Below are 11,233 nucleotides of genomic sequence, written 5' to 3' on the forward strand. Positions count from 1 at the left end.
TAAGAGGTGTTCTTTTAATAAAATATAAACATTATTTGAAATAAAGATTTATTTTCCTGACGCTTCAAATATTTTATTCGCTTAATTGTCGGTAGTTGATTGCTCTTGACCTGATGAAACTTAAGGCAGACACCGGTACCCATGATCCTTTTCGCTACATTCTTATATCGAGAACTAAGATTTGAGTAATCATTGTCAGTGTATACCGATTGTAATCAAACGACAGATCCACGAAGAATGGATTTAAATGCCTATTAAAAACAAATACTTTAAGGCTACACTGACATAGGTTTTGCGGTAAAAATCACTGAGCACCATCTTAGAGAATGCCTGCAGACTATTTGTACTTGCGTCTTCGACGATTGATTGGTCATGCCTTAAACTGATGAGTAAGGAAAATAACGATGCGGGGTGACGCCCGTGTCCTCGTTGCACTTACGAGATCAATTTTTGAAAGGGCACAGGTCTGCTTGCTGGGTGACTCGCCTACTTTGCGAGATGCCTTGCGGGGCTAGGACCTGCCCCGTCCCCTCTAACTGTTGAAGACAAAACAAGCGTAGCAGTTTACCTTTAAAGAGCTTATGGTGCGGTAAACAACATCCAAAAAGCCGAGTATAGCCGACAACAAAGCCGGAGTTTGGTTAAACACAAGACGACGCGGGCGATGAACGCCACAGCTAAAACCACAAGTTCCATGATGCATTTCGGCAGATCCAACCTGCTGGGTTTCTGACTGCAAGCTTCTGCTCATCACCGCTACCCGACCGCGCTGCCTGACTGAGCCGTTGGGAAGAAGAGGATTCAATGGCTGCTGCGCTGTCCCGTGCCCTCAAACTGCCCGGTAAGATGCTCTTCACGGACAAGCCAGCCTCAATTACACCAACGGGACAGTTTGACAGATGAATTTCTAACATCTACGAGGCTCCTTTTTCTCTTGCATTACCCGATGTCGTCCTCCGTGTGTTGTTTGACCATATAATGTGTCATACGTATATACGTGGTTTTGTTTATAAATGTCGTAATACTGTGTAGTTTGAGCCGTGCACATGTGAGTTAACCATTGAGAGAAAATAATGTATAACAAGAATGATACGTTATCTATGCGTGGTGACATATATGCGCATGTCCGTATGAGACAGAGCTGTATCAACAGCATATTGACTTGTTTGTATGTAAAATTATTTTTGATATCAGAATCAAAGGGTTTAGCTAGTTTTCATAATCAGTGAGGGTTTGGGGTTATATGGTACCATCTTTCTACGCGAAAAGAAAGCATATATTTGTTCCAGAAAAAGATAAAGCATGGGAATTTAAAAAAAACAAAACGTATTTATGATCACCAAATATATGTTACAATTTATACAATTATGGTTAAGACTCCTTTCCCCCCATTGCCAATATTCTTTTAGCCTGTGACACCTTTTACCTCTTTTGTATAAACACCTTAAAAGTCGTCTGCATGGCATGTGGCAAAGGTTAAGATATAGTATCAGATTTGTGCACGGCTGAACGTTAAGCTCACTTCCAGGACCCGTCCGACCAGTGCTTCTGTATCTTCCTGCTGCACAATGATAACGAATACACAATGGCAAATGGATAATACACAGTGTTCCAGATGATGAGTTTATGCCAAAACTATCACACGCTTCATCCCTTTGCCTGTGCAGTGGAATCTGGAGAATGTTCTCTATAGAAGAAGTTCTAACTGGTCTAGGAGTCAAAGGCATGGTTAAGGACACTGTCAAGGCAATTGATTAAAGTTAGTGTTGCTAATACCTGTCCTACTTATACACAATTGCAAAGGTTGTATCACAGAATATGTATTAATAAGTCGTGTTTGATCAGCCTGCAATTAACTGCAACACATGTCTTTTGTGGTGAAAGTTTGACTTCATTTTATTCATCATTTCTTTAAATTGTTTCAATCAGACATCTCCTCTAGTCAGTGAACACACAGATCACACTAATCCTAATTGTTGCACTCATGGACAAAGCTGGATTTGAATATTCTATGGATGTAAATCTCTCTAGACTCGTCTCACTGATTGCAGAGGGCTCCAGTTTGTCTCTTTCTCATGGTCACAGACATCTAAAGGGTCGCTTCACTGGCTTGAGCTTTGAACGAGCCCACTCCTCTGCACAAGGGCGGGTCTCACGTTGGCGTAATTCAGCCAGGCACACTTGAAGCAGCCACAGATTCATAAGAGGAGAAAGAAATTCATATTCACCTGCCAGTACCTGCACTTCAAGTGCTCAGGTGTGTTTCTGCCACTGTGTCCTGGCCAAAAGATCCGACTCCTTTAACGGATGTGAAACTCCCATCACTAGATTAGTGAATAACTAATGAGTTTCACTATCAGGGAAACATGATGCAGCATTTCAAATCAGATCACAGGCTTCAGTCCTGTGTTGCTCCACAGGACCACCAATTCTTATCTACAATCTGTGTGTTTGTGCAGGGAAGAAGGGCCCGGACCTCGGGGAGTATGACCCCCTCACTCAAGCTGACAGTGAGGACGAGAGCGAGGAGGATGACCTCGTCCTCAACTATCCCAGAAACGGCCTCGGCAGAGACAGCCGCCCTGGCTCAGGCTCTTCGAAGCTTCTGGGTAGCAGATCGGGAAGACACGTGGGTGCTCGAGGCGAGGCACCAGATGACGAGGAAGAGGAGGACGAATGGAGGGAAAGACAACCAGGGAAAGGCAAGCAGTACTGGGGCCACAGGCACTCGGGACGGGATAGGGCGGGGGACGACGGAGGAGGACCCGGCCCTCTGGGGGGCACAGGGGTAGCGGTTCATGGCACCGATGCCGAGGAGAAGAGGAAGAGGACAAAGAGGGCTCTCCGAAGCGCGCTTTTCCTTGTGCCCCTGTTCTGCGCCGCCCTGACCGTGCTGCTTTCGGCGTTTCTCATCCCGTGTCAGAATGCCAAACTGCAGAGCAGGCGGCAGTGGGAGCAAGCTCTGGGAGCAGCAGGAGGTAAGACCACACGTCAGACGCACATACCTGCATGGCTGCGTTGAGATTTACATGCTTTTAATGCGTCATAGTGATTGAGAACTTTGCTCTGTTACACTTAATACAGACGGACGGACACTTTATATAGACCTCCTGGGAGTCTCTGTCTAGACATCACTAGTTTCTCCACAAATAAGTGTAATTACAGAGGAGGGCGACTCTGGCTCTGCCCAACACGCTCCATTATTCACCCCCCACTCTAATTGTTGGGTCCAGATGAGAGCAAACCTCCTGTATTAGTCTGGTCTCATCTGACAGGTAAAGATCTCAGCATTATGAGTCAGTTCTATATAAATCTACTAATTCCCCCACCATTCCAATATAGATGATGTGAAATAAAGGAGAAAATTAAAATTAAAATCTTCACTCTGAAGGGCTGTGGACTTTTAAAATGTCTTTTAAATGGTCCTGTTTCGTGAGTTCTGTCCCCTCTTTAGTTTTAGCTTTGGGTTAATTGTTTGATCGGAATCACCAGGGCTCATCGTAGTAGGAATGCTCTAGATTAGATTCTGGCTGTGGAGTTTGCAAGTTATTCCTGTGCTTGTGTCGGTTTTCCAGTCTCAACTCATGCAGGTTTGGTTGACTGGAGACTATCGACCTTTATATGATTGAGATGATTCCACCACCTACCTTTTACTCTTAGGATTGACTCAATCTTGGTTTTTTGTTAAGAAAATCGCAACATTGTATAGTTGCTGAAGGCCTGATTCCTTGGTTTTGGCCTTGGGACGTTCTTGTCCTCCCATTCTTCCTGTTCCTTCAGGTCAGCACCACAGAACTCTTTAATCCTCACGTCTGCTTCTGCCTAGGTATCGCCTCACCCCCGCTGGCGCTGTGGGACGTCGATGGCGACTCAATGCAAGACATGATTCTTGGCGTTACCGAAGAGACCAACGACACGCATCCCACACAAGGCAACAAAGGTGTGCGAGAAACTCTTTGAAAAGAGGAGCTTGGGTGTAAACGGTTGCGGAGGCTGACTGGTTTGCGTCTTTAACCCAGTCTACAGTGTGGTAGCGCTGTCTGCAGCAGGCGGCCATGTGCTGTGGAGAAAGGTCATGCCGGCCCCTGTGATTTACATTCAGTCCGGTCTGCAGTACCCCAGTCAGCTGTCACCTGTGGTCCTCCTCATCAGCAGGTCCACGATCACAGCAATCAACGGAACAACAGGTGAGAAAGCCACCCTCCTACGCACACCAGCTAACCCTAACCCTAACACACTTCCTGCTACCCCCCAGGGAAGACTTTATGGCCAGTCCTGCTGAAGGACATCGAGTCACAGGCAGTCTTACTTCCAGACCTCGAGGGAGATTCGGTCCCGGATCTTCTTGTAGCCACCCTGCCTGCAGATAAGGTAACGTTTTCATATGCACAGAAAATAAAATAGGCTCAGGCTCTCTGTTGCATTGATCATCCAGCTGCTGTTAGATATTTAAACCTGTCGTTACTTCTACAGTATTTCCTGGATGTAAATGAAGCTGTGAGTGATAGTCTGGTGTAAACGCTTATGGAATGATAGATCATTGCTGATTTTAGGCTTCAGATCTGTCCCTGTCAATGATCTCTGGGCTGACGGGGATGAAGCTGGGGCGTCCTCTGTCTTTCAATGTCACCGCGCAGGGAAAGCTGATCGGGCCTTTGCTCCACGAGACGCAGCAAGGAGCATATTACATCCTGTTTGGACTTGGTAAGAAACTCAAACATTGAGTGATGGAAGGTCGTTTTACTGTCATGGTGAAATAAAGAGGGCTGTTGAATGTCTCTTATCCCCATATTAGTGCTCTAATGTAATGTGTGTCAGACACAAGCAATAGACCTTAATATTTAATCAGTGCGCACACGTGCTTGCAGAGAGCCGTGCTGCATGGAAAACAGTTCAAGGGTCAAAGTAGATATTTGATCATCAAAAAAGGTCAAACATAGTTCCTGTCCTCACTTTTAACCCTCTGTCCCCTGTTACTGAGGCTACAGTCACATTACAACTTTTTTATCAGTCTTTTATTTTTATCAGGAAATATCGAGGCCATCTCGCTGTGCGATATTTACTTGGGTGCCACTGGTCAAAAGCCCGTCAGTCAGTCCCTATGGAGGAAAGACCCCGTCCTGGAGGGGCTCAAGAAGTCCAATTCCTCCTTTATAAACATTAACAGGTACGTCCTGGGAATTGCAACACAGCGTTGTTGAGTGGAAACCTGCTAGACGAAAGGACTCAAACTAGCTAGAATCTTTGCACATGTCTAAGGCTACCTGTGTTTTTAATAGGCAGGTCATGATTAATTCCCTGGTTTATTAGACAGTTCCCAAAAATATAAGTCAAGGATATCTCTTCTCCTTTTCAGGGGAGTTCAGCCTGTGGACTTGATGTTCCCTCTCGTGGCTGGTTTTGGAAACAGTCACAACAGCCTGGACGTCGTCTCCAACCTGAACTCCAGCAGAAGCGACTGGGTGCTGGTGTACACAACCAGGAAGCTGTCAGTGCTGAAGCACAAGGACATGCGCAAGGAATGGACATTCAACGCAGGTCCCATTCACAGGTTTGAAGCCCTACGCAGCACCGAAACACCAAATAACCTGGACTTTGATGTTGGCTTAGTGTGGCAGCATGCTAATTTATCAGCTGTGGAAAAAAAAGAATGTAAAATGAATCCTGCTGGATGTTACTTAATGTGTCGCAGCCAACCAGCTCCCGGACACTTCAATGACGACGGCGTCCTAGATCTTTTTATCCAGAGTTCTGCAAATGGAATCATGAAGGTAAAACAAAAACTGCGTTCACGGCGAAGGCATAAAGAAAACCCAGAACTGTTCTTGAGGGAGCATCTCTCACAGGCGCAGGTTGTCGACGGCGCAAGTGGACGTCTTCTCTGGGAGGCAGAGTTCGTGTGTCCCCGTGTCCGTTTGGACGCATCGGCGGTCGCCACCTCAGCGGGCCAATCAGCTGTCCTCTTCTGGGCCAGCGAACCAATCAGAGCACAGAAGAGTGTTTCCAAGGCAACGGTGAGACTGCCTCAGAGACCGTGTTAAAGTGTCCGAGTGGAAATGTTAATGTGCCACTCACATGAACGACGACCACTGTAGGTGGCACCGGGCGTCGCGGAGGGGGAGCCGCTCATAAGAAAGCTTTTCCTGTTCTACCCTGCATATCCCACAATCCTCGTGGAGCTCATGAACACCACAGACACTGCGGTCTCCTCTGCAGGTAAATTCAGCCGCTGTGTTCCAGCGACGGGGGAGGGGGAAACGTTCGAGTTTATTTATTTATTTAAAATAGCGACAACACATATTAATGAACATACAGTATACATGTAAATGTGCAAGATTATAGCCAAGGGCTAACTTCTGTCTTTGCTCCCTTCAGCAGGTTGATGTTAGCAACATAAGATCCAAAATCAATAAGGCAATAGTAGCATCAAAGCAACAGTAACAAGGGAAAGTTTGTCCTCAAAAACACAATAGGACAGAAAATAAGGAAGGAAAAACAAGAACAATGAAATATATATAAGAAGCAAAAATATTAATGAGGAGGAGATTATTAATTAATGATTATTATTAATGAAAAACATGCACTTACCTCTGTTCTACGTTCTGAAAGTGAGCTACCAGGACCGGCAGAAAGACGCCACCTACATGGTTGTATCCTTGCGGCCCACGCCTGAGTCACGACCTGGGGCGTGGATGGTGACAAGCATGAGCCTCAGGGCTGCTGTCGCCAAAGGACGACTGGTCAGACTCCAGGAGAGCAACACGACGGGTCAGCTCGTCCAAGCTGACGAGTTTGAAGCCAACAGGTTCTTCAGGCGTTTGACCTTTAAACACCAGGTGAGCTGAGGGTGAATCCGTCATATTTAAACGAGGTGCGTTTGTTTTGAATCCCGCTTTTATGTGGTGCTTTGTGTAGTGATTTAACGCAGTCGGCTGAATCGGAAAATCGGAGGGCCGCCGGGACCAGGAACGGGAAAAATGGGAAGATCTGCACAACAAAGCCACTGGAGAGACTTGGACTGTGCAGTTCAGGAGCGCAGCTTTTTATTTAAGGTACTTGAGAAACTTGTCTTTAAAAACAACCTGTGCACTCAGTATTGTTTGTATCTTTTTTGTTTGTTATGTTTTGACAATGGAAAGTAAATTATGATTGATTTTTTTCCTTTTAGATGATGATGATTTCTCCTAAGTGAAACGTAGTTCCTAAAACTCTAAACACCCTCGCCCTCATTGGGATCCCTCCCATCAAAGAGGCAATAGAACAATAAAAGGTGCACTGCTGGTTTTCCTTGCTAACTTGATGACAAATATATGTCACGTCTCAGTTCTCTACAAACATCTACACGGGACGTGAAGAACAATGAATAATCTGAAATGTGCTGCTTAAGGACACAAAATTAGGCTAAAGAATATTTAGATGCCTGAGGTGGTGCGTGGAAAAATACTTGCACTGATCTTTTTTGCTGGGTAAATTCTATGAAATTGGTCATGACAGGTCATGATTGCACAGAAACGCTGGAATTTTGTTGTTTTTTTAGCAGTTTTTAGGTGTCAAACGCGACACACGAGGCCTGGCAGATCCCCCTGCGTACACCAATAATTCTGAAGGTCACTGCTGTGTGTGTGGGTGTGTGTGGGTGTGTGAGAGAGAGATTAGAGATTTTGGATTATGTCCAGCTACAGTGTGTGAATAACTGTTTGACTGAGAGCTTGGATTTGCTGCCAGAAGATGAGGATCACAAAGAGGGAGACATAATAATCGTGATGAGTGAACATGGCAGATGTTTACGAGATCACAAAACATATTCACAGAACATATTTAAAGCCAGTGAATTTTTAAGGCGTAATTGTTCAGTCGATTGCATTTTTCTCCTGAAGGCTTCAAAAGAGATCTCGGTGATCCTCACCTATCTTGTAAATATATTGTACATTATTTTTTTGATATAAGTTATTGTTGGGTTTCTTTTTTTGTCAGTTTTTAAATGATTATTTAAATTCTGGAATACTTGGACTGGTACATATTTGATGTTAATTGGAACTTAGTAAATTAAAATTGGATGAAAATCAGCTTTTGTGTTCATGTGTTGTTTATTTCATCGATGTTTTTTCCATCACTGCAGGTATGTTTAGATGGAATTTCAGGTAAACGCGCGCATTTAATAAAACATGGAGATGTTCTGTTGCATTTAATGTCCCACAGTTTATCCGGAATGCTTCCACACAAGGAGAGAACATCATCTCTGTTTAAAGAAGACTATACTACCTGAAGTCGTATCCTTTGCTGACCAATGTTATTAAACTTTATTCTAAATGAATTAATAAAAAATACTTTGGTTCACATCCTTGTATCAAATTAGCTGTAACATATTGTACATTTTGTTTAGGTCAATTCATGTATAAATGATCATCAAAAGTAGAAAATAAAAGTTATTAACCTCTAACATTTAATGGGCTTCTTTAAAATATCAAGATAAAACAGTATGGTTCTGTTCTTTCAATTTACCTGGAAACTGGTAATCAAAAATATGGACTGTATTAACAAGAAGGTCAACAAGAGTACAAAAGTCCATATAAGAGTAAAAATGAGTGGGAGCGAACTTTAAAGTGGCGTTTCCAGAAATAAAGAACATCTTGAGGAAACGTACTTCGTCTTTGAGCGCGATCTACCTGCATGTAATGCGTCTGCGGTGCCGCTGGGTGGCGCTGTTAAGACGAGCACCATCACTCGATTTCCGCATCGTTGCTGCGTCAAAAAAAACACACACACACGCAAAAACAACTAAGAAAAACCGAACATTGTCAACATGGCGGCTTCGGCGCTCGGTGTTCTGGCCAGATTGTCGGAGCTCAGAAACACCTCCCCGTTTACAACCAGCGCGTCCGGGCCCGGGAGGACCGTGACACCGGCCCGGACCGCCGTGTGCTCTTCCTCCGGCGCTATTCTGCCCAAACCGAAGAAGGTGAGTGCTGCTCGGCAGCTGACCGTGGTGTCGGTGTAAATGTTTGGAGGTGGTGCCATGAAGGTCCAGAAAGATTAGTTCCAGCAGCTCACCATCTGTCTTTAGACGTGTACCGCTGCGTGACGTGGTCTAATGCGGCTGTTTCTGTGGTGATGTGGAGGCAGACCCCCTTCGGCCTCTTCAGGATTGCTCTGGTAGTGGTGCCCTTCTTGTATGTGGGGACTCAGATCAGCAAGAATTTTGCGGCACTGCTGGAAGAGCACGACATCTTCGTGCCCGAGGACGACGACGACGACGACTGAAGCGGGAGGGTTGTGAGGGGCCTCCTGGTTGCCAGGTATCACCTGTTTGAAATCTGCACTCCAAGTGCCCCTTTTGGATGTGCGAGCATCGGAGGGGCTGAAATTCGGTCTGTAGTTACTCCTGAAGCTTTTTCTCTCCTTTACAGGTTACTTTCTTCCATCTTTGACATCAGTCTGTGAACTTTGGATCACAGAACCATATTTCTGGGGTCTAGTTGTGTTTTCAAGTTAAGATTTGGGGTTCGTTTTGTTTTATGTCACCAACTGTACTGTATCTGCATGCACTACACAAGTCGTAATAAAGGGAACAACTGTTGCAAAATTTTTGCCTGCACTTAATTGCTGATGTGAAAACACTGTTGTGATTTGAAGGTCTAATGTCTCATAAAGGGAACCACCAAGATGATTAGGATGAGCATTTTAAAAAGGAAAATAATGGCGTAACCTAAAGCCATGTTAAACTCCCTTAAGAAGAGCTTAATTTATGATGCTATGGACCACGTGCTTTGAATAGAGTTTAACTGATTAACTACATTTCCCATAAATAAAAGACACAACTATAAATAAGTGTTAGATGTGTATTTACATTATAGAACATCTGCCACACTGGTCACAGCAAAGAGGAGTTACAGGTGAAGCCACAAGTTATGCAGGTTAAGGGTCATGTCCCTGGTAGAATTTGGACAGGAAGTCAGTGGGACGTGGTTCCGAGGTCTCTCCAAAGTAGCGCATGACGTGAGTTTTTTGCTTCCAAACGTTGATCGTTTCCTGGAGTTCCATTTTACCCTGGGAATGAGACAGGACATGTGTAAGAACGTGGCATTACCACCGATACTTAATGACTAAAGAAAGCGATGGTCTCACCTTGATGACTAACATATCGATGACACGAGGGTCAGTGACGTGCTTGTTTTTGTCGAACATCTCCCTGACTTTCTCTCTTCCTTGGCGCGTTGTGATGTCCAACTGGAACAATGTAACTAGCCAAGGACGACAAAGTAGTGTCACTGTACTGACATTCGTGTAAAATTGTCAGGGAATTTCTCCGTTTCAGGGGCAAATATCTGGGTGTTACTGATATTATTGAGTTTGTTTGACTTTATTAAATCTCTCCTCAATGTTTTCAAATTGTCAACTTCTCAACATCCAGGTATTTGGCCCTGAAACGGAGAAATTCCCAGATAATTGTACATAACTCACAACATCTAAAGTCTAATTCAGTAAAACTAATTATTAAATTCTTCAGATGCTGGCTAAACACGATAAGAATGAATTCTCGAGCGTCGCGCACGAACCAAAACATTGCACCTGATTATTTCTAAATCTAGCTTCATCGTTGGTGTTGATGAACACCAATGCTTACTTTTATACAGCTATGTCAACAGGAACATAATCTATCTAGCAAGAGAGAACAGACGGTGTCCACAGTATTTCCTAGGTTTGTTATTGTGTTCGCAGTTATTCAGGTATTTAGACTGAACCTCTCGATACGCGACCTTGAAGCTCTCGGCGGTTTTAATCACTTTATACCCATTACAGAGGTCCAGCCTACCCGTGTTTGGGATCTCTCGATACCAGGCTCGGTACAGCTCCCGAGCCCTACGTTTTGCTTCATCCACGTCACGACTAAGTATTGGTTTGACGACTTTAGCAGCGCTGACAGCCGATCGAGCCGTCGCAGAAGACGCCATGACTGCTGAACGCTTCACGACTTCCGGTGTCACTTCTTCACTGGTGCCGATGTAGCGCCGCCTGATGGAGGACCGGGGTCACGACAGGATACTTCAAGCTACGTGCACCAGCCACACAAATGCAGCGATGCACCAACATGAAACATTCGGAAGAAATGTTGTAAATCCTGCAAAAGATTAAACTTTGAGGCAAATATTTTCGTGCCTTCTGAAATGTAATTGCAATTATTTTTTAAATATGCCATGAAATTGAACAGACTACAGGGCCAAAACACAGGAAC

At 44.5% G+C, this 11,233-nt stretch overlaps 3 protein-coding genes and 1 non-coding gene across 6 annotated transcripts; 3 read left to right on the forward strand and 1 right to left on the reverse strand.

Annotated features, from left to right (window-relative positions):
- Positions 1-354: 354 nt before the first annotated feature.
- fam234b (family with sequence similarity 234 member B) lies at positions 355-8,567 on the forward strand. Of its 3 annotated transcripts, none has more exons than XR_003888425.1 (14): positions 355-841; positions 2,460-2,978; positions 3,827-3,940; positions 4,020-4,187; positions 4,256-4,371; positions 4,554-4,704; positions 5,029-5,167; positions 5,357-5,551; positions 5,693-5,771; positions 5,847-6,014; positions 6,096-6,216; positions 6,610-6,836; positions 6,916-7,052; positions 8,200-8,567. XR_003888425.1 is itself a non-coding variant. In XM_011603540.2 (13 exons), exons 1-13 carry the CDS (start codon positions 805-807, stop codon positions 6,916-6,918), a joined length of 2,037 nt encoding a protein of 678 aa, XP_011601842.2. In that variant the 5' UTR covers positions 355-804; the 3' UTR covers positions 6,919-8,066. The 3 variants fall into 3 exon arrangements, 1 of the variants encoding a protein (XP_011601842.2); XR_964533.2 differs by lacking the exon at positions 8,200-8,567 and adding an exon at positions 7,169-8,066; XM_011603540.2 differs by lacking the exon at positions 8,200-8,567 and having other exon boundaries at positions 6,916-8,066.
- Positions 373-525, forward strand: LOC115250082 (U12 minor spliceosomal RNA). Its single transcript, XR_003888643.1, has one exon. It is a non-coding gene; the product is annotated as a U12 minor spliceosomal RNA (small nuclear RNA).
- Positions 8,568-8,750: 183 nt separating the features above from the next.
- smdt1a (single-pass membrane protein with aspartate-rich tail 1a) lies at positions 8,751-9,578 on the forward strand. The gene is made up of 3 exons (XM_029835911.1): positions 8,751-8,959; positions 9,124-9,296; positions 9,408-9,578. The coding sequence occupies exons 1-2, from the start codon at positions 8,804-8,806 to the stop codon at positions 9,259-9,261; spliced, it is 294 nt and encodes a 97-aa protein (XP_029691771.1). The 5' UTR covers positions 8,751-8,803; the 3' UTR covers positions 9,262-9,296; positions 9,408-9,578.
- Positions 9,579-9,825: 247 nt separating this feature from the next.
- Positions 9,826-10,997, reverse strand: ndufa6 (NADH:ubiquinone oxidoreductase subunit A6). Its single transcript, XM_003964249.3, has 3 exons — positions 10,814-10,997; positions 10,126-10,241; positions 9,826-10,047 (listed from the first exon to the last, which is right to left on the reverse strand). The coding sequence occupies exons 1-3, from the start codon at positions 10,950-10,952 to the stop codon at positions 9,916-9,918; spliced, it is 387 nt and encodes a 128-aa protein (XP_003964298.1). The 5' UTR covers positions 10,953-10,997; the 3' UTR covers positions 9,826-9,915.
- Between the last annotated feature and the right edge of the window lie 236 nt (positions 10,998-11,233).

Source organism: Takifugu rubripes, chromosome 5, assembly GCF_901000725.2.
Source record: "Takifugu rubripes chromosome 5, fTakRub1.2, whole genome shotgun sequence".
Classification (NCBI taxonomy): Eukaryota; Metazoa; Chordata; class Actinopteri; order Tetraodontiformes; family Tetraodontidae; genus Takifugu; species Takifugu rubripes.